This window comes from Siphateles boraxobius, unplaced genomic scaffold (assembly GCF_051911475.1).
Source record: "Siphateles boraxobius isolate OS27281-9 unplaced genomic scaffold, OSU_SipBor_1 89, whole genome shotgun sequence".
Lineage (NCBI taxonomy): Eukaryota > Metazoa > Chordata > Actinopteri > Cypriniformes > Leuciscidae > Siphateles > Siphateles boraxobius.
The window spans coordinates 3,564,593-3,590,516 of record NW_027509218.1 but is presented as its reverse complement, the minus strand read 5'-3'; the positions used below and the strand labels follow the sequence as shown (position 1 = coordinate 3,590,516).

General features: G+C 43.5%; 1 protein-coding gene across 1 annotated transcript in view; it reads right to left on the bottom strand.

Annotated features, from left to right (window-relative positions):
* Nucleotides 1-10,836: 10,836 nt before the first annotated feature.
* Nucleotides 10,837-25,924, bottom strand: part of LOC143731948 (uncharacterized) — a 64,924-nt gene continuing 49,836 nt past the window's right edge. The window contains exons 2-4 of the mRNA XM_077222563.1: nucleotides 13,308-13,504; nucleotides 13,108-13,216; nucleotides 10,837-12,816 (exon numbers count right to left, since the gene is read on the bottom strand). Coding sequence (XP_077078678.1) covers nucleotides 11,894-12,816; nucleotides 13,108-13,216; nucleotides 13,308-13,457 — 1,182 coding nt within the window. The 5' untranslated portion in view covers nucleotides 13,458-13,504 and the 3' untranslated portion in view covers nucleotides 10,837-11,893. The remainder of the gene's footprint in view (nucleotides 12,817-13,107; nucleotides 13,217-13,307; nucleotides 13,505-25,924) is intronic.

Sequence of the window (25,924 nt, the reverse complement as noted above, 5' to 3'; positions counted from 1 at the left end):
ATTGTTGAAAAATAACATATGTGATATCGTTGAAATCGGCATAAGCCAAGGAATATATTGACATAGAGAAATCAAATTTCAAGCAATGTTAGCAAAAGTTATAAGCATTTTTTCAAAAAACAATAATATCTCTGGAACACTAGGTGGCGCTGTGAGCAAACTTCTCAGGTACCTTCGGGCCATGCTAATGATGATCCATACCAAATTTGGTGAAGAAATTTCAAACAGTTTAAAAGATATAGCAAATTATGACAAATTTCAAAATGGCAGACACGTGGTACATGCCATCATGGCAAAATCCATATCCACGGATTCGGCATATCTCATGACCTATTGGTGTTCATTCCAATTCATTCATTTCAATGTTGAATATTTGAACTGGTGGTGGCGCTATAGAGTTGGTCCTGGAGACTCAAAATTTGGTCCAATTACTATTCATGACCATCACTACAAGTGTGCCAAATTTCATCATTTTCCTACTAACGGTTCATAGGGCTGCCATAGACTTCCACCGGGAAGAATAATAATAAATATAGCTACAAGCAGCAATACGGGGCCAAGCCGCTGAAGGGGCTGTAGCGCAATACGGAGCCAGAAGAGCAAATACAGCAGAAATAGAATGTACATGAAGAACAGATAGGTTCAGAAGTACAGATAGGATGAAATCAAAATGAACAGAAGGTCTGATGAGAATGAACACAGAATGAAGTAAAAATACAAGATTATTTCTAATCCAAGAGTAAGAAAGATTAGTACAGCTCTTACCCGGATAATAAAGGAATATAAATGACAAGTTTATACACAATTTTAAAGTTGTCCCTCATAGGACTCGAACCCACTATATATGGGTCAGGTGTCTGTCACTCATCTTGTTGTGCCACTTGGCAGACACGCATCTACAAAATTCAATAGTTTCAAGAGAGAATCAAGTCAAAATTAAGAATTTTGAAGAAAATGAAGAGCATAGAACAATGAATTGTACATAAAAGCACTGCATGTGACAGCTTCAGATGAGACCATTCTTAGGCACAATGCCTGGAACAGATGCAACTTCTGCATCTTTTCGTGCCACAGTACCTCATGCGGTCTGGGCACGTGTCACACAGGATTCGAACCCACGACCGCAATGGCTCGGGATTCGTGACACGTGGTTTAGCAACTTGCGCCACTCAGAGGACGTAAATTACACAGCTGCAGAGGAGAGGCTTCAGTGTAAGAATAAGCACACAAAATCATGTTAACGAGATTAGCGAGATTAACGAGATTAACGAAATTAGATTACCTTCACATGTTTGGAGAAATTGGACAAAATTTGAAGGAGGAGTAGCGAAAAAACTGAATACTCTACTTTTCAAAATGGCCACTACTGTAATGGGCGGGGTCTTAATGTACTGTATTGGTTGCGATCAGCATGATGAGTGGAATCAGGTGTACCAAGTTTCATGTCTCTAGATCAAAGGGTTCAAAAGTTATAACCATTTCAATGTTCAAATTTTGAACTGGTGGTGGCGCTATAGAGTTGGTCCTAGAGAGTCAAAAATTGGTCCAATTACTATTCATTAGCATCACTACAAGTGTGCCAAATTTCATCATTTTCCTACTTACGGTTCATAGGGCTGCCATAGACTTCCATTTGCGGAAGAATAATAATAATAAGAATAATAAGAAAATTAACAGATACAATAGGGGCTTAAGCCCGTTGGGCTTGGCCCCTAATAATAAGATAACTAACAGATACAATTGGTGCCTTGCCCTTCGGGCTTGGCCCCTAATAAGAAAACTAACAGATACAATAGGGGCTTAAGCCCGTTGGGCTTGGCCCCAAATAAGAAAACTAACAGATACAATAGGTGCCTTGCCCTTCGGGCTTGGCCCCTAATAAGAAAACTAACAGATACAATAGGGGCTTAAGCCCAATTTATACTTATGCGTCGAACTTACGCCGTAGGCTGTGCGTAGCGCGCGTACCCTTCGGCGTACCCTGAAGTGCACCTCTCCAAAAATGTTACAACGCGTCAATTTTACGCGGACGCAAGCGCTGTGATTGGTCTGCTCAAACCGCTTCCTCGGGTTTCACCTGCTCCCTCTGCGTGCGTCAACGCGGACAACGACGCAGAAGTATAAATTAAAACCAAAGCGTAGGCTACGGCGTAGAGGCTCCGGCGTAGGTCCGACGCAGAAATATAAATCAGCCTTTAAGCCCGTTGGGCTTGGCCCCTAATAAAACTAACAGATACAATAGGTGGCTCAGCCCCTTCCGGGCTTGGCCCCTAATAAAACTAACAGATACAATAGGTGGCTCAGCCCCTTCGGGGCTTGGCCCCTAATAAAACTAACAGATACAATAGGTGGCTCAGCCCCTTCGGGGCTTGGCCCCTAATAAAACTAACAGATACAATAGGTGGCTCAGCCCCTTCGGGGCTTGGTCCCTAATAAAACTAACAGATACAATAGGTGGCTCAGTCCCTTCGGGGCTTGGCCCCTAATAATAATTTGTTACATTTATATAGCGCTTTTCTGGATACTCAAAGCACTTTACATGGAAGGGGGAATCTTCTCAACCACCACCAAAGTGCAGATTCCACCTGTATGATGCGACGGCAGCCATATTGCGTCACTATACTGGGGCGTTAGGACCCACACAGACCACAGGGAGTGCACCCCCTGCTGGCCTCACTAACACCTCTTTCAGCAGCAACCTGGTTTTCCCAGAAGGTCTCCCATCCAGGATAGGTTAATGCTGAACAATAAACCATAAAAAATTCATTGGAAATAGTATGAATACTTTCCACAAACACTTGCTGACACCAAGTTAAAGGAACACGCCACCGTGTTCGCAAGCACAGGCGAAGCACTGCTACTTGTGCGCAGAGATATCACGCAACACCGGAAAGCTGTAACTTCTCAAACTCAACACAATCCAAAAGCGAAGATACTCAGTGCAGGTCACGCCTGTATGTTGACGGAAGTTGGGGGATTTCAGGTGTTGAGTGATATCTCTGCGCCCTATTAGCAGTGCTTCGCCTGTGCTTCCCCCCATATAGTCCCAAGTCAATATCTGCCTAGGAAATCGCCAAATCAATATATTGTCTTCTCTAAATGAGTATGCAGGATGATTTTCACATAGTTTTGGAGCAAATATTCTAGGCTACGTGATACAATTTTCAAAAGTCTTGTGAAGAAATTATCACTATGGGTTTTATGACCTTATTTCAGTGACATTTGTTTTTTGTTTTTTCACAAACCACGCATAAACATTATTATCTTAAAAATACAAACATGTACATACATGTTGCTCACATATTATGGTAGCCCCGTTTGTGCTATATAGAGTGAATTTACACCTTTGCCATTAACATATTTATAAATAACTGAAAAAAGCACAAATGTCAGAGCATGTCAGAACACCTCCAGGACCCAGAAAACACCTTAGACCTCAGAGGGTTAATCTTCATTGGTATTTGTACTCTTTGTGAATACGCAGGCCACAAGAAGTAATTGTTTTTCTTGTTTTTTTAATCACTTTTACTCATGACATGCTCTCCGGCAACAAAGGATTCCATTCATTATGCTAAGCTAAGCTAGCAGTGGCGCTGCCAGACTAAGACAATGCATGCACTGAGACAAAAATGTGTTTGCTCACCTATCTAAATGTAGGGGAGACGATGAATAATATGGAGCTAATATTGTGCCATAGTTAAACAAACAAATCCAGCATTTTGCAAACAAACTTGGTCTGCTTTGCAAAGGAAAACGTGACTCACAAACAAACAGAAAGCAATGTCCAAGTACAAAGGTCAATTTGAGCGAAAATGCTGTGGAGTAACACATATGCATTGTTTTGCAAATATAAATAAATGATCCTAGATAATATTTCACAAATAAATACAAACCATCCTACAAATTGCATGTAACCTTTGAACAAATACCAAATCTAGTGCATACAAATGCATATCTGTGTGTTATGATTGTGAGACACTTGGCTTTTTATGAGATCTCTCGGCTCGAATTTCTCTCAAATGTGTCCAGGCAGATTTTCTCACAAATGCAGTTGAGCAACTTCCTCTTCTAAAACAGTAGATGGCGCTAAGATAGGGGATTAATTTAGTGCTAGTCTCCCGGGAGAAGCACAGTTTTGAAACGTGTGCTTGCTTTTGCATTCAGCTGTGAAAAAATGATCACACTTCATCTATAATTAACCTTTTTGAGGTTTTCTTTTGCTAAATGTCATTACATATCTAGACAGAAAATCCACATTAGCACTTAGTAGCACACCACTCTCTCTAGGATAGGGGAATCTATAAGCTGAAAGCTCTGCCATCATATGTTGCTTTTTTACATTATTTCTAAATCAGACACGTGCGAATGACTAATTTAGTGAATATGTCTACACTGAACAAGTCTATTTCTTTAGTTCTCCATAAATTGAGAACATTTAATTTAATTGAAAGGAGAGTCCCCGTTATGTATTTAGTTGGAATTCAGTCAGCTTAACTGTTAATGTAATAAAATAAGGAATGAACAAAACAATATACAATTATTTCTTATCTTGCCTGTGATGTATGCAGTGCCCAAATTATTATTTTGGACAGACAAATGAAACCCTCCTTTCAAATAAATGAAATCTTCTCATTAATTTATCCTGGAGAGCTACTGTCCTATAGGTCTTCTCTCCAACCCCAGTTGACACTAACCTGATCAAGTTGTTCAACCAACTAATTAATAGAACCAGGTGTGCAAAATTAGGGTTGGAATGAAGACCTATAGGATGGTAGCTCTCCAGGAGCAGGAGTGAGCACTCCTGGGGCCTCATTTATAAACGTTGCGCACGCACAAAAGAAGGCGTACGCCGCTCTCTACGCAATAATTGGTATTTATAAAAAGCAAACTTGACGGAAAAATGTGCGGTCCTTCACGCAAGCTCTGACCCAGGCGTACGCACAAAACGGGTGAAATGAGAAATGGCGACACCGTCGGCAGATGGAAGAAACACGTGAAAGTGTGTGAAACTGTAGACCGTTGTGTAAAATAAATGGCAATACTGCCTCTCATAAATAACACGAAGACTTCACAAAGCAAGTCAAATATGTTCTGCAATAATATTGGCATGTTATACAATTCATCCTCATAAATAAGATGGTAAACAGAACGGAATAATGTACAAAACTTATATTCTCGCCAATGTGTCCGTCTGGCGGAGCAGATATAGATGCATTTAGATAGTCAGTCAGATAGATATATAATTAGGGAGATATATAGCCTAGATAGATTTATAGACAGATAGATACATAGTTGTATTATTTGTCCTCTGGGGAAAGTTGTTTTCATACTAAAAATGTCTTCATCAGCTACGGAATCATGGTATTCATGCATATGCCTTTAGTTTGTTTTATTTTTGATAAAATAACGTATGACGTAGCCTATGTCTCAACCATTCAGAAAGCTGCAAGAAATTACATTTGCGCTGAACTAATTCCCATTTCCAAGTAGATTATAACCAACATCTGTAGCTTGTCAGATGCAATTAAATGGATGGAAATAAAATGCCCCATCACAATGCGTAATGACGCACAATGGCTGATCTTGCGCTCTTAGAAGATGTGGCAAATGGAAGGATTCGGAGTGAACGCATCTTCAGACAGCAAGAAGATTTGCTGGCAAATGAGGACGAGTGGCTCATGAGCCGGTTCCGACTTCCTCGAGCTGTCCTGTTGGACCTCTGCGGTCTTTTGGCCCCCGCGTTACAGGAGGAACCATGCCGTGCCAGTCCCACTTCAAGTCCTAACAACACTAGGATTCCTGGCGACTGGCACTTTTCGGAGGGAATTGGCTGACAGGTCAGGCATATCTCAGCCGACCCTTAGCCGGATAATGCCAGACGTTTTAAAAGGCATAATAGCTTTGTCCCATGAGTGCATAAAGTTTCCATACACGGCGGGTGAACAGGCAAACAAGAAAGCTCAATTTGCAGCTATGTACGGTTTCCCAAACGTTATCGGTGCTATTGACTGCACTCATGTTGCCATAAGGGCACCGAATGTGAATGAAAATGCTTTCATTAATCGAAAGCATTTCCATTCAATCAATGTCCAAATTATTTGTGATGCAGACATGTTGCTCACTAACGTAGTAGCTCGGTGGCCTGGGTCAACCCATGACTCATTCATTTTAAGACACAGCAGTGTTGGGCGCAGACTCGAGGCTGGTGCTGTGCGTGATGGCTGGCTTCTAGGTAGGCTACGTTTGATTACTAGACATTTTACTGTACTTCAAAGTCTTAACCCTTTCACTATCCTTGCAGGGGACAGTGGATATCCCCTCAAACAGTGGCTGCTTACACCTTTCCTCAATCCACATAATGCAGAGGAAAGGCACTACAACATGTGCCACAGCCGAGCTCGCGCTATAGTGGAGCGCACCATCGGCCTGTTTAAGGGCAGATGGCGCTGCCTCGACTGCACTGGAGGGAGGTTATTGTACACTCCTGAAAAGGTGTCCAAAATCGTGCTGGCATGTGCTGTGCTACACAATGTGGCACAGCTTAAAAACGTGCCTCTACCCCCTGACGCCGATTGCTGTGTTGGCCCCGACCCTGACCCCCATCCCCAGGCATTTGAGCCAAATGCTGCTGCTGTGCGCCAGCGTTTGGAAGTGATGCGTCGCTTGTAAAGAACAACAAAAGGTGTGGAAAAAATATATTATTTATTCAAGAATTCCCTCATTGTGCTGTTTATTTCAGTTAGGACAGTCTTGATTTCACCCAACTCCTTTGCCACCTCTCTGACTGAGTTCATGACTTCCCTCTGCATTTCAAGGACTGCATCGGTGAGGACACGCCCGCTGCTGGAGGGTTGAGAGCCGCGTGCCGTGGAGACGCTGGGCACAGACGGCTGCTCAGCTGCAGCCTCTGAACCACTGGCACTGGCCCAGCTAGAACACACAGCGACTGAAATAAAGATTGTTCTATATGAATAAATTGTAATCGTGTAGCCTACATACATGTGACTTGACTGCATTCATTTGACTTATTTCACTTACCTGTGTCATCCGGTGCATCTGGCGCGTCAGTGTCCCCCTCCGCCTCAGTCACCACTCCACTTAATAGGGATTCCCCAATAATTGCCGACAGTCTCTCATCAAGAGGGGTCAGCTCCGGTGTCCCCTTTCCCCCACCCGTGGCAGACACACTCTAGCGATGGAGCGCTAGACGCTTTTTTGCCTCGACTTTGATGTCTGACCATTTCTTTTTTATTTCGGCCACAGTCCGAGGTTGTGAGGCTACAGCATTTACAGCGTCTGCAACCTTTTGCCACTCAAGTGCCTTTTAGGCATTAGTAATGCCCACACTGTGCCCTCCAAACAACATTTTTCTCCTCTTTTCCACCTCGCCAACGATAACTTCTACTTCACATTGAGTGAAGTTACGTTTTTTTGATTTCCTCTCTATGTTTGCCATAATTTCACAATCTATGAATATTAACTTGTGGGCGTTTCACGGACTATTTATGGGCAACTATGGGCGTGACATGAAGCCGCAAAAGCTGCGCTACATTTAGAATTGATTGGGATTTATTAAGGAAAAAATGCGTAGGATGTGCGTGCGCACGGATTTATAAATCCGAATATTTCTGTGCGTACGCACGTCCTATGTTTCATCCGTACGCCACTTCTGACGCAAAACCTACGCAAAGTTTTATAAATGAGGCCCCTGGTTTACAGTACCTGGACTTTAGTACATACTTTAGCCTATTATGTTTGTAAAACTGTATAGATACTCTTCTGAGCTGAAAAGACTGCAAGAAAGGATTTAAACAACATGTTTGGTGTTGAATATGATAACTTGAAGGGGTGTTTTTAACACTCATACTATAATAATAAATGGTATTCCTAAGTTATATTTTTTTCATTTTAATTTTGAGAACTAGTTAAGGCAAATAAATAAAATATGTGCCTGGTCACCTAACATGTTGATTTTGAATAATGTGGTTACTATTGGATTATTGTCATTTTAATGGCTTTTAGTCATGTTAGAATATCTTACGTTTGTTTTTTAAACGTGTCCCTAAAGATTTTAGTTCAGGTTATGGATTGACTACTTTGAAACAAAGTAAACCATCTAATGTAAGTACAGTCTTTTCAGACATCATTATTATTCAATCCAGCTGCCGGTTGTTTTACAAATTCCATTTAATGTAACATAAGGGATGAGAAATGCCATCTGTATTTGATCAGACCCCTTGAAGGTGCATGGTGCTGCCATAATGAGTACACCTGGTGGATTTTAGAGTTAACTTCCTTGCTCAAGGACAGAATGACCTGTTATTCACTTTTGTCATGTCAGGAACTAGATTTATATAAGGTGCTGTAACTTTGTTGCTCCAGAGTTAGAGGGTTACTTGTTAGATTATAGCCACTTCTCCACACACCACTATAATACTGGGCCTAGCCCAAACCATGAAAAACATCCCAAGACCATTATTTGCTACACCATGTACAATTGCTACACTATATACTGTAGGCAAAATTATATATATAATTGATGTTGAACGCTTGACAGGGCCCATAACGAGCAGAGAAAGTGTCCCGGCCACGCGCGCACTCTCACGTCTTCAAACAATACTAGCGCTGTCTTGCTCTCTCTCCCTCGTGCATAATAAAAATTCAAAATTCTCTGGCGCAGCCCATGCCGCGAGCTCATTCTTCCAAGAGAACAGTGAGTGCATGATATAGAATTGTATAGCGTTATCTTCCGTTATCTTCTAACCGTTAGCTTTTTTTCTAGACTTCACTTTGCGGTTAACGTTAGCCCAGCCAGTCCAAGGTAATCTGCTCGATTCAATAAATTGTTTTAATATGTAATCAATCTGTTATCTAGTAAGGCATTGTTATATGGCTTCACGTTAGCAATCTGATGTAAATGTAGCCTTATAATTTAGCCAGCATAATTTACATTCAATGTAACGACAGCTGGCATCTACCGTTAGCCTGCTAGCTTCTAACAGTTAACGTTAGCTAGCATTGTAGCTTTCGTAGTCTAGATTAAACAGAATCGAAATCAGCTGTAGTAACTGTAATTAGCGTTAGTTATTTGTTTGGCAGTGTAGGAATTGAGGTCGAACCAAACACAAATGAATCCTCCGTGTGATTCATTCAAATTCTGATTCTGATTCTGAAACAGAGTGCCACACAAAACTCAACATTCCAGAACCGTAAAGATCCCGGCTCCAGCTAGTCTACAAAATGACTTTATGGCCCTGCAAGCTTCAAAGAGACGAGCCTAAATAGAGGAAGAACTGGTCAAAGATAGATAGTTTGGAAAAGGCTGACTGGTTCAGAGATGGCACGGGTCAGAACCCACCAAGATAACGGCAGAGGTTGTTTGAACCCATGACAAATGATTTAAAACAGACCTCCTCCTTCTTAAGGACCCCTGAACGACCCCAGGGTGGAAATCTCTTAAAACCACAGAGACTGAGATTTTACATATAAAAATACATAAAATCATCCCAAAACAATTATTGACGGACTTCTAATCAAACATTGTTCAACTACATAATCCTATATTGTATCTACCACCTCTGTATGCGTCTATTATGCTTAGATCACATACAAGTCATGTAATTGTTATAACTATTAGATGTTTGAATGAAAGTGTGTCTTGTTTCCTATCAGTACGATCATATGTTCTTAATTCAGAAGATGGCTTGAGTGAAATCTGTGTAAAATATGTTGTGTTCTTATAATAGGAATCATGTCTAAATTGTACCATTTTTACTCTCTGCTAGAGCTGGAGAAGTAAAGGGATCACAGATAACACATGATTTACGATGAGAGGCGATGAAAATACCGCCTCTCAAATAACACAGTGTCTTATTGGTCAGAATCATCCAAGAGGTTGGACAAACCATTGAGTTTAAAATCTTAGGACCCGAAAAAGCCACTGGGGGAGTTTTAGTCGAATTTTCGTTATGTTGTTTTGAGGTTTGGTTTGTGAATTTGTACTCTAGAGCAAATTTACAGAAGTCATGGAGAAGCCATGACGAACCGGACAGACGAGTAACCATGTAGACCAGCAGACAAAGGAACCCAAACAAGTTCAGAAGAACATGCATGGGTTAACCAGCTTCATTCAAGCAATAACTACTCTCATTTTTCTTTCTGTTCTTAGCTTTATTTTCCTTTTCCGTTGAGTCTCGATTCTAAGTTTTGCTGCAAAGTTTTGTTTAAACGATTCGACTGCAAAGCCCGCTTTCAGCTTCAAAGACTTTTCATCCATCATCAACACACCACTTGATTGGCTGCCCAGAGACATCTATTCAGGCACGAGGACCCGCCAGTCAACGAACCCAGGAAACACCCTTTTACGCCGACAAAAGAATAGGCCCTTTTCACAATTACGTCACACAACTTCCGGTCTGACTCGAAGCAGGGTATATTTACTTCCGGTGTGCTTTTGACTCGGAGACTTCTCCGGAAAATGCACTGATGCTCATCAACTTTACGAAATTGCGAAAGGTTAAGAATAATATATTCAAATAAACCCCGGGCCTCTGATAGTGGCAAATACAGCACATATCTGTTGCTTTCGGTGACGTGAACTCCATTAAATCTGCATATAGCGTGGTAATTGAAGATTTATATCCGTTTTTGCGAAAACGCATTTGTGAGCAGATTTAAGTACAATTGTTTTGATAAATCAGATAGCTTTCCGATCTGAGAAAACACATGAAGTGGCCAGGTGTAAACATCCCCTAATATGCATTCAAGTTCATCGTAACGTACAGCCAATAGATGGTAGTAGACAATAGATGTAACACAGATATAATTTAGTGCTGCTATAGTGTAACGGTCTTTTCTTTATTGAAAACGAAATTGTCTTGAGGAGCATGGAACCCTGACGGAAATTTGATTTTGATTTTTTTTAAATAAAGGCCTGCCTCTAATAAAAGCCTGCTTCAAATAAAAGCCTGTTACCTTCTGCAGTTTAGGTAAATAAAGGCCCCGGCTTTTATTTGAGGAATTACAGTAAATGTATAATCACTGACATCTTCCACTGTTGTTTATAATAGCTTTTTAGATAAAAGCTAAATGCCAAACCATTTCCATTTGCTGATGTGATTCATCATTTCGCTCTTTACTTTCTTCTTGTGTCCATCTTTCGTAGCAGCAGCCCACCCAACAAGCATGGCACAGTCATCAAGACGATGTTATTGCAGTGTTCCTTGTTGTTCCAATAACAAACAGAAAAGTCCGTATTTGAGTTTCCACGATTTTCCTGTGGATGCAGAAATACGTGCCCGTTGGGTGAGAGCGATCAGGAGAGATGAGGGGCCGAGTTTCAAAATCCTTCGTGGGAGTACCCATGTGTGTAGTCAGCACTTTGCCCCAGAGAATCTAAGTACGTCAGCCAGTGGAAGAATCCGGATTAAACAAGGAACAGTGCCGTCTAGATTCCTCTGTAATGACTGGGTTAAAGGTTTCGCATTCTGTAAAAACTTTTGTAAATAGTTTGTCCTTAGTAGAATGCATTTGTACATCATTTACATTTAACTTGCATTTTTTTGTATTTACACATTTGGCAATGAATATATTTAAGGAAATATACAAATTAAAGCTTCCATTGTGGAACAAAGCAGAAACAAGGTTTGTAGCAATTTCTTGCAAACATACATTTAATAATTCAGTTAAGCATTGTACATGGAGCATAAGAAACAATGAGCAAAAAAGCTGTACATACAGATATAAAAAGCATACTGTGTGTATATACTGTATATATACACACACATCTTAATTCAATTCTCATCAGTTTACAAATTTGGTCCATTTTGCATTGAAAGATAAAAATATATTTACAAAAGTATTTACAAAAATATATTTCATCTTCCGCATTAACCTAACTCAAGAAGACATCAATGTAGATGTTATGATAGAAATGATCAAGCTTCTGTCTCATTGAGTGGATAATCTCCTCATCCCTAAAGATTCTCTCAACTGTGAAGTCAGTCCGGGTATCAGTAATAAAATCACACCACTGAAGTCCGCTTACAGTCAGTTGGCCTTGAACCTGATAATAGTACTTGCGGCTCTTCTTAAGGCAGGTCTGGCCTTTAAGTGTGATCTGGTGTTTAACTTGTGCAACATTTTCAACATCACAACTCTTCACCTCAGCTAACCCAAATGGCTTTGTTTCCTTCGGGTTGAAGAATTTAGCATCAGGGCTGGCTCCAAGGTGAGGTGCATCGGGGTGGATGATGATCCCACACTGTATCACAGAGACATCACACAAATCTGAATATTGCCTCAGTATTTCAGGTTCCAGATCCAACCCTCTTTTCATAGCGCTTGTCTGGGGAGTTCCTCTCAGAATCCGGGCTGCCAAGGCTTTGGCGGAAGACTCCCCGCGAACATGGCATATTTCACGAAATCTGCTGGCTGTAAGTCGGGGTTTGGATACCTGGGTCAACAGCTGGCATTCTGATTGCTGTCGGGTTTCTGCTTCAATAGCAGCACAAATCTTGTGTGATACCTTAATGCTCTCCAAGTGGCAATGTTGCTTGTAGTTGGGCTCAAAATCTAGTGGAAACTTAAAGTTGTAACCGTCAACAGGCAACAGAGGAAATTCCGGGGCACCTGGATGCTTAATAATGTCTCTGCTTATTTCAGGAGGGCACTGATAAGAAAGCACAGATCCAAATGGCACAGGGCCAAATTTAGAGTCCACCAAAGTAAGGTTCTCAAGCCCATGCAGCAATTTGCATATCCCCGGTTGTGGACGTATGTCTTTTAGTTTCTCCCCGCTGGCCATGACGTGACGATCTGGAAGAGGACCAGACAAAGTGAGATATGTCAAGTTTAATTTAGATTTAATTCTGTCACATGGCCTTTCAAACTATAACACAGTCATACGAATCACCTCCCTGTACATGTTTGTAATGCAAAATGTCCAAAATAACTCCTTTAATAACTCCTTTAATAGTGTTATGTTAAGCTGCCCCAAACTTTAATACTAAAATTGTATCATAAATTGTCAAACATAATTTCACAGAAGGCCTGTATATGTTAGAAATGCATTACAATGTTTGAATAGCTGGGGGCTTATTCACTCACCAGCATATGCTCTGTACAGTGTGCATTTCACACCAGTCCTGACCCTATTTTTTGTCCTTGCCACTGGTTTACACACCGCCATATCATTTGTAGCCTCTGGTGCAATTCCCTGTAATGAATCATAAACGATTAATTTACAAACAAGTCGATACAAACTGTTAGTCCAACATCACTAAGTATAACTAATATTAATATCTGACCTGTGTCCTTGGCCGGTGCCAGGTCTGCAGAAGCTGGTGCACGACAGAGGCAATGGCACTGTCTTGAAGCCCATAGTACTGTAGTGAGCAGTTTGAAACAGAAGTGCCACCATGTGATTGCACAGGGCTTTCCCAGCTGAGCAAGAACATGACATGCGCTTCAGGTCCACAGGAACCTTTGCAGAATCAAGTGTAACCTGTTAACAGGGACATAAGTATTATTGCTGAACATTATATTATTTATTTTTATTTTATCACACATAATTTGTCAGTCATTTGTCCTCAAACAACCAAATACTGTTTTAAAAATATTTACAAAGACTTTAGCTAGCTACACAAAGTAATTTACATCAGACTGAGAAACGCATGTAACTACAGTGGGATATTACCAAGTCTGCAACCGCAGCAAAACTAACAAAAAGAAAACTTAACCCCCTAATCATAACGTTAGATAACTATTCTTCTGAGAAACCTGAAGGTAATGAGCCTCCTCGTTTTTCTTCATTGACCTGTGACATCGTCCTCTCACTGACACCTCACCCTCAACTGCAATCGAGACTGTTCCAGTACAGTATTTGGCTGAACATTTCATTAACGTTACTGACTTTTATCTTACAAACCAGACTCAATAGCTAAAAGCAGTAATATAGAAAAGTGGTTGCAAAAATAATTTACAGTCTGCACTATATTAACCTAATCAAGATTAGAGACTAAAGACGTTATATTTGCAAAACCAGTGGTGGTAAGTAACGAAGTAAAAATACTTCGTTCCCTATCGGTCAGTCACTACAACGTAGGTCATGACTGACCAATAGGAATCTCGCTAGAGAGGCCAATCTGCTTCGAGTGAAAATAAAACAAGCCAATACACATTGGCGTGCAATCATTTGCAACAGCTGTGCAGCCTCGCAGCGCGGGTATTTAACAAGCAGCTGGTGCGATTGCACACTAGCTTTTTGCTTCGGAGCCAAGCACTTTGTATGCTGAACAGAGTGAATTTGAAAGCAAGCCTCTTCTGGATCTCTCCACTTTGGTGCGGGGTTGACGGCACAGCAGCGCGAGCGGTCTTTTTCTCCTCTCTCTCTCTCTTCTTTATTTGTTGTTTTAAAACTGAGCAAACAAAAAAGCTGTTTTCACGGCTGGTAAGGTGCGTGGTTAAAGCGCTCAACGGCCGTTTTCACGGCTGGTAAGGTGCGCGATTAAAGAGTTCAACGGCCGTTTTCACGGCTGGTAAGACCAGCGAGAGAGAATCGCGCACAGACAGGTGCACATTCCTGTCTGTGTTCGCCGTGACCGTTCCCCTGCGTGCTTCAGCACCAAGGAGAGCAGTCTCTAAAAGAGCTTACACAGATTGTTTGCGTCTTTTTCAAGATGACATTCTATCTGTGTGTTTCTGGATGCGGTCGTTACCTGGGGTCACGGGATGGTCACGATCGCTGCCTTGTGTGTCTGGGCCTCGAACACGCACAGGCAGCGTTCGTGGATGAGTCATGTACCCATTGTGGGAAGATGACCATCTCGGAGCTGAGGTCGAGACTCTCGTTCCTGCAAAGGGGCGGAGTCCCCGTGCCTGCACCTCGTTCCAACCCCCCTTCGCGGGTTGCTACGGGCAGTGACACGGGTGACCTGAGGATTACAGTGAGCGCGCTTCCTACGGGGAACCAACCCCCTAGGAACCCTCACTCCTCTCATGCTCCGCAACCAGTTGAGCTGCCAACGGAACGTTCTGGACCATCCTCGAGATGTGTACCAGTTGTTTCGTTCGGCTCTCCCTGTGACGACCAGATGTCGATCGCTGCATCGGAGGGTGGGTAAGACCTCTCCGCGGACGACGGCTCAGAGCCGCTGCCTCCTTCGGGTGTGCCAGCAGTGCCCGAGTCGGACCCGGAGATGATGGCCATGCTTTCCCGGGCCGCCAACAGGATCGGACTCGTGTGGGACCCTCCACCGTGTCCCGAGCCCTCGAGGTTGGACGATTGGTATCTTGGGGTGGCGCGCGCTGGTTCTCAGCAACCCACCCCAGTGCCTTTCTTCCCGGAGGTGCATGAGGAGCTCACAGGGGCGTGGACGGCACCTTTTACTGCCAGAAACCGTCTCGGTGGCTCCTCCTCCCTCACCACCCTTGATGGCGGGGCAGCTAAGGGATACACGCGTATCCCGCCAGTGGAACGGGCCGTTGCTATGCAACTTTGCCCTAACTCCACTTGGCGTGGAGAACCGTGTCTTCCTTCCCGGGCCTGTAAGTACTCGTTGGACCTGACCAGCAAAACTTACAAGGCCTGTCGGGAAGCTGCCTCTGCCATGCACGCTATGGCGTTGTTGCAGGTTCATCAGGCCAAGGCACTGAAGGAACTGCACGTGGGTGGTTATGATCCACAACTTCTCCAAGAACTTCGTGCCGCAACTGACCTCGCGCTTCGTGCGACGAAGGTCACTGCGCGGTCAGTGGGTCGTGCGATGTCCACATTGGTGGTCCAGGAACGCTATCTCTGGCTGTGTCTGGCTGACATGCTGGAGACCGACAAGATCAGGTTCCTTAACTCCCCCGTGTCCCAGACCGGCCTCTTCGGCGACGCGGTCGAGAACTTTGCCCAGCTGTTCTCGGCTGTACAGAAGCAGACTGAGGCCATCAGTCACATCCTGCCGCGGCGGTCAGCTGCTGCCTCCACCACACCGGCCGCGGCTCCTCGGTCTGCTCGTCGCCGTGGGCATCCTACTGCGTCTGCCCCTGCTCACGCGCCGCAGCAGCAGCCTCCATCTAAACGCCGCCGTGGAGCCAGTCGCAGGCAGGGCACCCCGCCCGTCCAGGCCCCCGCCAAGAGGGGCGCCAAAGCCAAGGGTAAGCGGCCCTAGGACGGGCGACCCAGAGATGGAAGGGACTGCTCTCCAGGAGACGATGACTGCATCGCTCCCTCCCCCGGAAGAGGGCCGGGTGGTAAATCCTTTGTTTCATTTTGTTTGTGTTCCGCCGCTGGCCTTAAAACCAGCGGTACCCAAATTCTCAATAAAAGAGCAGTTTCTATCATCTCTGGGTCCGAAGAAGACCCGGAGAGCAGTGGGGGGTTGGAATCCTCACCACTCTCATCCGCCTCTTCTTTCTTCTCAGTCCTACTGCGAAGGATGAGATAGAGCCGGTCCCTCCAGCCGATATGAGGTCAGGGCACTACAGTCCCTACTTCATTGTACCCAAGAAAGGTGGTGGGTTACGACCGATCTTGGATCTGCGAGTTTTGAATCGGAGCCTCCACAACTTACCGTTCAAAATGCTCACGCAGAGATGCATTTTCGAATGCATCCGTCCCCTAGATTGGTTTGCAGCGTACTTTCATGTCTCGATTCTTCCTCGACACAGGCCATTCCTGCGCTTTGCGTTCGAGGGTCGAGCATATCAGTACAAGGTCCTACCCTTCGGGCTGTCCCTGTCCCCCCGTGTCTTCACGAAAGTCACGGAGGGGGCCCTTGTTCCCATGAGAGAACAGGGCGTTCGCATCCTCAACTATCTCGACGACTGGCTCATACTAGCACACTCTCGAGATCAGCTATGCGAACACAGGGACCTAGTGCTCAGGCACCTCAGCCAGTTGGGTCTTCAGGTCAACTGGGAAAAGAGCAAACTCTCCCCTGTGCAGAGGATCTCTTATCTCGGTATGGAGTTGGATTCGGTCGCTCAGACAGCACGCCTCACAGAGCAGCGTGCTCAGTCGATGCTGAACTGCTTGAACACGTTCAATGGCAGGACGGCGGTCCCACTGAAATTCTTTCAGAGGCTCCTGGGGCATATGGCAGCAGCAGCAGCGGTAACCCCACTCGGCCTGCTTCATATGAGCCCGCTTCAGCACTGGCTTCACGGCCGAGTCCCGAGATTGGCGTGGCATCACGGCACTCACCGGGTGGCAATCACACCGGCGTGCCGCCAGACCTTCAGCCCGTGGTCAGACCTCTTGTTCCTGCGGGCAGGAGTCCCCTTGGAACAGGTGTCCAGGTATGCTGTGGTATTCACAGATGCCTCTACCACCGGCTGGGGTGCCACGTACAACAGGCATGCAGTGTCAGGGGTGTGGACGGACCCCCAACTGCATTGGCACATCAATTGCCTCGAGTTGCTAGCAGTACATCTCGCTCTGAGCCGCTTGAAAAGGCCACTACAGGGCAGGGACGTGCTGGTCCGTACGGACAACACGGCGGCCGTCGCGTACATTAACCGACAAGGTGATCTACGCTCCCGTTGCATGTCGAAACTCGCCCGCCATCTCCTCCTCTGGAGTCAGAAGCATCTGAGGTCGCTTCGAGCCATGTATTTCCCCGGCGTGCTCAACCGTGTGGCCAACGAGCTATCACGAGCTGTGCTTCCGGGAGAATGGCGACTCCACCCCCAGGCGGTTAAGCTGATCTGGAGAGAGTTCGGGGAGGCTCAGGTAGACCTGTTTGCCTCCTCAGAGACCTCCCACTGCCAGCTGTTTTACTCCCTGACCGAGGGAACACTCGGCATGGACGCACTGGCACTCAGCTGGCCCCGGGGCCTTCACAAATATGTGTTTCCCCCAGTGAGCCTACTTGCGCAGACACTGTGCAAAGTCAGGGAGGACGAGGAGCAGGTCCTTCTGGTGGCTCCCTATTGGCCCACCCGGACTTGGTTCCCAGAACTCATGCTCCTCGTGACAGTCCCTCCCTGGCCCATTCCTCTGAGGAAGGATCTTCTGACTCAGAGACGGGGCACCCTATGGCACCCGCGCCCAGACCTCTGGAAACTCCATGTCTGGTCCCTGGACGGGACGCGGAGGTTATAGGTGACTTACCCCCAGAGGTACTTAACACCATCACTTCAGCACGGGCACCGTCCACGAGACGTGCTTACGCCCCGAAGTGGAACCTGTTCGTCGAGTGGTGTTCTCCTCGCCGAGAAGACCCCCGAAGATGTTCGATAGGGTCTGTGCTTTCCTTCTTGCAGCAGGGGTTGGAGCGTAGACTGTCTCCCTCCACCCTCAAAGTACATGCTGTCGCTATTTCAGCTTACCACGACCACATAGATGGCATAACAGTTGGAAAGCACGACCTGGTCGTCAGGTTTCTTAGGGGGGCGAGACGATTAAATCCTCCTTGACCCCCCTCCATACCCTCTTGGGATCTTTCCCTGGTGCTTCGAGCACTTCAGGATGTTCCCTTTGAGCCTCTGCAGTCAGTAGACTTAAAGCTTCTTTCCATGAAGACTTTGCTGCTGGTTGCACTGGCCTCTGTCAAGAGGGTAGGAGACCTGCACGCATTTTCGGTCGACGAATCATGCCTAGAGTTCGGGCCGGGTGACAGCCATGTGGTACTAAGACCCCGGCCTGGCTATGTGCCCAAGGTTCCTACCACTCCCTTCAAAGTCCAGGTAGTGAACCTGCAAGCGCTGCCTTTGGAGGAGGCAGACCCAGCCCTGGCTTTGCTCTGTCCCGTTCGCGCTCTGCGTATGTACGTGGACAGAACTCAAAGCGTCAGGATCTCAGACCAGCTCTTTGTCTGTTACGGAGGACAGCAGAAGGGAAAGGCTGTCTCCAAGCAGAGGATGGCCCGCTGGATAGTGGATGCCATCGCCTTGGCTTACCAAGCACAAGGCGTGCCATGCCCGCTCAGGTTGGATGCACACTCCACGAGAGGCGTTGCATCCTCCTGGGCGCTGGCACGTGGCTCCTCGCTAACAGATATCTGTAGAGCTGCGGGCTGGGCGACACCTAACATGTTCGCTAGATACTATAGCCTACGTGTAGAGCCGGTCTCCTCCCGTGTTTTCGCCCTAGACGGGTAGAACCACTGAGAGGTCTGGCTCTGTCGGCTTGCTGCACCCTACTGTGCACCCTTATTGCTCCAGAGTAAAACCTGTCGAGTCCTCCAAACCCCTCGGCCCGGACTTGGCGGAGCGTCCGGCTCCATGCCCTTATCCGCTGAATCCTTGAGAACCGGATCTGGGCTGGGTTCCATATGTGTGACCCTACGGGGATCCCAAATGTGTATATTCTCCACGGCTGCTCCTATCGGAAGCCCGTGTCTTTCCCTTGGGCTAAGTCACCCATTATTTCATATGCAGTACAGCCTTCGGGCTAGTCCATATGTATTTCCACATAACTCTTTGAAGAAGTGGCTTCTGCAGCGTTCCTTCCTAAACAGAAAGGGCACACTTTCCCAGTGTTATCCAATATCTCACTGTATGGGTTACCACGGAACAACAGTGTCAGATTCACTCTGTGTAAGCCTCCTCCTATCGTCCTTCCAGGCAAGAAGGTGTAGAGGCTTGCACGGGGCGCTGGATGGGGTGCAGCGGCTGTGACGCTTTGGTAGGGATTCCTATTGGTCAGTCATGACCTACGTTGTAGTGACTGACCGATAGGGAACGTCTCGGTTACATATGGTAACCCTCGTTCCCTGAGGGAGGGAACGGAGATGTAGGTCCCGTCGCCACATCTGCTGCCGCCCGCCGGGACGGCCAGCATTTTCAGGCTTGGCTCCTCAGCAAAAAACTAGTGTGCAATCGCACCAGCTGCTTGTTAAATACCCGCGCTGCGAGGCTGCACAGCTGTTGCAAATGATTGCACGCCAATGTGTATTGGCTTGTTTTAGTTTCACTCTAAGTAGATTGGCCTCTCTAGCGAGATTCCTATTGGTCAGTCATGACCTAAGTCTCCGTTCCCTCCCTCAGGGAACGAGGGTTACCATATGTAACCGAGACGTTACTTTACTTGTGTATTTTTTTCGGTGATCTGTACTTTACTTGAGTATGTTTTATTTGCATCTACTTTTACTCTTACTCCACTACAATATTAAATACAAAGTTTACTTTTTACTCCGTTACATTTCCCCATGCCCGCTCCAAATATTTAATACACTGGCTTTCCAAACCAATGAAAAACTTGGTTTTATTTAGAAAAAAAGAACGCACAAGCTCTTTGCCAGCATACGCTCACATAGCAGTCAGTTCGCCATTGTGGAAGATGACCGCAGAAACAGGTGAAGGTGCAGCTCTGGCCAGCAATGACCCAGAGATTGCCGCTTACACTGTATCTTGCACATCTTCTGTTTGATGCATCTAATGTTATGGAACATGTCTATTGCAGAGCTGCCAACTCTCACTCATTCAGACTCACGCAATCGACACTTTCCACACGCTCTCACGACACGCCATTTTCTCACGCAGAGAAAAATCGCGAAGCAAAGAGGACATTGACACCGACAGACAGGACAGAGTGGGTTACTTTTGATATGAAATAAATTCTCAGCTCTCAGATTCTGTCAATTTTATTACGAAATTCAAACAATAAATACAGTTTTGGAGCTTTTAAATGTGACGTGACCGATAGCTAGCGCCTACTATGGGGTGCCGTTAATCTCTTTACTACTAGTTAATTGTAAATAAACACAAATGAACAATAATAGGTAGCCTATGTTGAAAGATACGGTACAACTTACCGAAATGTATATACCTTATACATAATATCAATAAATCAGTGTTTTTCAACAGCAGAAAGAGGTCAATAAAACAGCTCGAGAACAATATGTCACATAACATTACATTTAGGCTACCTCAGAAAAAAAAAAAACATTTAATGACCATAGCACGTTAGTTTGCTAGAAAAATTAGTATTTTATAATATATTTAATATTAGTATAAATTAGTATTTTGCTAAATTTGTGCACCATATATTTATTATATTTTTACTTATATCATTAAAATATTATAAAGTTGTTATTATAATAAAAATCACATGTATTTTTAACATTTAAAAAATACCCGCTGACAGGGCTCTCTGTAGCCTATGTTTACAGAATTAGGTGAGATTTTCTTAATTTAAAAATTAACCTGTATCTACTGTACCAAATATTTATCAAAATTAATCTATATTGAATCAAGATCGGAATCAAACCACAATAATTGAATTGAAATTGTAAAATTTGTATCAAAGAATGGCCTACCAGTCATTGCACCATAATATGCTGTCACTAAACTTAATGAAATTGTTTAGAATTGATGCAAGGTGCTTCATTGTCTCTTGACTGATTGCAAATCTAACAAATTCTTAATTGCAGTATCTAATAATTTTTTCAATTAAAACATTGCATATCACTCCCAAAACAATTGATCTGTTTAATTATTAATATTTACAGTTTGAATATTTACTTTTTATTTTCGGTACTTAAGTACGTTTTAAATCGGATACTTTTGTACTTTTACTCAAGTGATGTTTGAGTGGAGGACTTTCCACTTTTACTGGAGTCATTTTTTATTTAGGTATATATATACTTTTACTTGAGTATAATTTTTGAGTACTTTTACCACCCCTGTGCAAAACAGAAACGTCACGTAATGTTAACTAGCTACTGCTATCCTAGCATATTCATAACGGCTAGAAAAGACAAAAACACATACTTCCATAATCAAACAGGTACTGTTCAATAAAGAATTTGTAGCCTTTATCGTGTTGTCAGTGAAAACTTGTCTGCAAGTTCTTGTATATCATCAAACCGTATTTGTGGAAGATGTAGAAGCGACTGTGTAAACTCCATGCTCCGGAAGTAGAGATACCCTGCTTCGAGTCAGAACGGAAGTTGTGTGACGTCATGTGAAAAGGGCCTATTCCCAGAGAAACGCACAGACAAACGCAAGTATAGCCTACCTCCAGACTCTTAACTGAACTGGTGCTTTGATATAACCTTTAATAACCCCGCATAAGAAACGATAGAAGGGTTAAATTAATGATTGATGGTTCGTTCAGGTCATGTCTTATAAGTGCATATAGAAACTTGGGATTTCATCATCTCACTCTTAAAACTCATCTCTTTATTTCTGCAACTCGTATGAATGTGTGTGTGTGCATCTGATTGTGTTAGATATTAGTTTTATGTGTTAGAATAATCAATAAAGTCTTCTTTGTATTTTAAGGATAATTGTTCTTGTGTTATGTGCTTACAGATTTAATGTCTTAAACTGCTGATCTAAGTTACCTTGCTAATCAGTAGTGTTTCACTATAGTTTGGATATTTATATCCGTTTAGAGCTGATCGTTACGGCCCGTTCAAATGAACGCTGGACAAGTCATTTGCGAGCCGTTTAAGTGAATCGTTTAAGTGATTCCCTATAAATTAATTCATAATTCGTTTTGAGCTAAATTGACCTGTCTAATCCAGACACGTTATTTAATTACTCAGTTAGTTCCTTACAGCAGCATACTTACTATGTCTGCAAACAACATTTATTCAGACAGAACATTTAAACGTCAGGCAAAGTGGTGGGCTTACAATATCCTTAGTGAGGTTTACCTCAATGTTGAATCTGACGCAGCTGATGTAAACATTTGCCTGGAAAAAAATATGCCCCTGCTGATGATGTGTGGTCAGATGCTGCATCTGATTGGCCCATGTCCTATGAATCCAAGGGCGTAACTTTGGGTCTACCATTGGGGGGGTTAAACTCGCGGCATATTTATTAATTTATTGAAGAATTTTCTTGTGTAAAAGGTAACATGCTAATTTGCCGTTCCTGTATTAGAAATACATTGTGATACTTTTACTGATTTAGGCTACTTAACGTAAATGCAGCTGTTCACTTGACTATTTATGCCATAATGACACCGTAGTTAAATTACGTGTTTAAACACTAGCCAGCAGTGGCAGCTTCCACTTAATTGATTTTTTTGTGTTCAATATCTTATGAAAAAAAAAACAAGAACTTAAAGATTAATCAATTGCATCACTGTATTGACACCTACATGCAGCAAATGTATTATGCACAATTCAACTCTCAATACATTACACAATACAGGGTGGCACACTGGAGTGCAGCTTGCACCTTTATTTTAATGTGTGGAATACCACCTATGATTAATCCTTTTTTTTGGCCATTCAAACATGTAGATTTTTATTCATATAATTACTAGGCTGTTGCCTTTTCTATCCAGTAGGTGGCAGTCCAGGATAAGAAATAGCAGTTCAAGAAAATAAACTAAATAGTAGGAACAAAGAAATTAAAGCAGCATAGCCTACAAGTGCAAACGGAAATGTAATGTGTGAAGTTACTGGAATGGAAATAAATGTAACCACCTTCTACATACTTTTGAAGACATTTTGTTTGTAACATCACATTTTAAAAACTTAACATCAAATAACAGCATTAAAACCTTTCAAATAGAGAAAATGAAAGTGCAATTATATTATCACTTTGCATGAAATAAGACTCAAAAGTAGATTATTATTATTAGTAATTAGTATTAGTAAAAAATTGTGTTTGCATTTAGCCTCTGATAACATCAAATTCAGAAACTGAGAAAATACAAGTGTGGACTAACGTTAGTTGTGCTTTGATTCATTTTGTCACTTTGCAAACTCCATGCAAAAAGAACAAAAAATAATAATAATAGTAATATCAAATTGAGCCGGAGGTGGTAAATTCCTAATAATGTACGTATTTTTTTTTAGGTATTTTCAATACCTAAAATACGTTGCACATATAGCTAAACTACCGCGATCGTTGGTGTTTGAACAACAAAACACATCCACTTGCACATATTTGACAATCGGAATATCAGATATATCCTACTATAGCTAACGAATCTGTGAAAGTTTGAATAAAAAAGGAAACAAAAGCAGATCATCATTCAGCTATTGTGGCTGCGGTGTGACCATACGGTGTGACAAGCAATAATGACGCGTCTCCATGGGAACCATAAAGTGAGTGATACTACGATCAATAACGGTCGCATTGAAAAACTTTTAAACTTAAGTGTGAAATGGTTAAGTAAAGCTTACATTTAAATGTGTCTTTGTTTTGTTTTGAGTGTATGGTCAATAAATAAAGGAATTAAAAAGATGGGCACAAAACCTGTTTGTCGCGCCCCACTTGTCATGTCTCTATTCATCACAAGTGGGCCGCGCTCGCGCCCCACACTTTGAGAAACGCTGAGCTAACTTATGAACTTAACAGCTAACTTTGCAATGGGGTACCTCCGTTTGGTCAGGATTTTTCCTCTTTTTGGCTGGTGTCGACCAACAATGAAAAATCGTTGTCTGGCAGCTTTTCGGTGTCCTTTTCATTATCACCGTGAGCATGCACCGTCAGCTTTCTCCAACCATTCATCCCAGCGACTGCGCAAAATAGTGAACAAACTTGGTAGAGAAAGCGGGTTGGGTAATACCAAGTAGTCGGTGCGGTGGACGGGGGGGTACAGATTATTTAAAATATAATACTATCTTTCTTGGTGGCAAATTAATTTAATAAAGAAAACGAACAAAAGTATTCATTCGGAATATTTCATATTTAATTTAATCTGAATTATGTGATGATATTGGGGGGGTTATATTAGCTGGATCTGATTTTTGAGGGGGTCATGACCCCCGTAACCCCCGTGCAAATTACGCGCATGTATGAATCAGACGAGTTAGAGACTGAGTTTAATGTTGACGATAAACTGATTGATGGATTTTGGTCAAATGCTCTGACAGAAACTGACTCAAGTGATGACGAATTTGATGAGTTTGCAGAGTGTCTTGGGGAGGAGCTCAGAGGTTGGGCGATAGACAGCCAAATACCACAATGCCATCCAAATGGGCTGTTGGCAAATGGGCCTGAGAAAATATCATCCATATCTCTCAAAGGATGCCCGCACTCTTTTAGGCACTCCAACCAATTATGAGGTCCAGCAGATTGCTGCACCATTTCCCAACATATCTGGTCACCACAGATTCCTTAAATCCAAGACTTGGGAATAAGGTCCCCTTAGAATTAATTAAAGTAATTTCCTGTGTATAAGCCACAGGAGATTTATGCAAGTTAAAAAACATGATTGATTAATATATTGCATATTACATTTAAATTATCGAAGCTGAAAATAGATTGATTGTATATATGAATGATCACCATAATGGGTTATGGTTCGTCATTAATATATCAATAGTCTTATTACAGATCGATTATATGAGTAAACCTTAAATGGAATTAATTTAGTTATCGAACAATCTGTAGAACCTAATAAAAGTATGTGGAGTAGCCCAACCGGCTGCCTCACAGATCTCCTGTAGAGGTACTTCCGAAAGAAAGGCCCTAGAGGAAGCTATGCCTCTAGTTGAATGGGCCCTCACGGCTAAAGGTGAAGGCAAGTCGCGCACCTTGTAAGCCTCAGTAATAGCCTGAACAATCCAATTACTAATAGTCTGTTTGGATGCCGGGAGCCCCTTCTTAGGTGACCCAAAACATACTAATAATTGGTCCGACCTTCTCCAAGAAGAGGACCTCTCAAGGTACATGCTCAAAGCTCTGACGGGGCAGAGCAAATGAAGCTTCTCTTCTTCTGCCGACACATGAGGCGGAGGATGGAATGCCTGAAGGACTGTAGACCGAGCCGCATTAGATGGAACTTTAGGCACATAGCCCGGACTCGGGTGCAAAAAAGCTTTTACTCTGCCTGGGGCAAACTCCAAGCAAGCTGGTGTCACTGCCAGGGCTTGGAGATCTCCCACCCTCTTAAGTGAGGTAATAGCCAAGAGAAATACCAATTTTAGCGTTAAGTCCTTAGGCGAAGCCAACTGCAAAGGTTCGAAGGGGGCCAGGGATAACCCTTCAAGAACTATTGCCAGGTCCCAGGCAGGAACCCTGG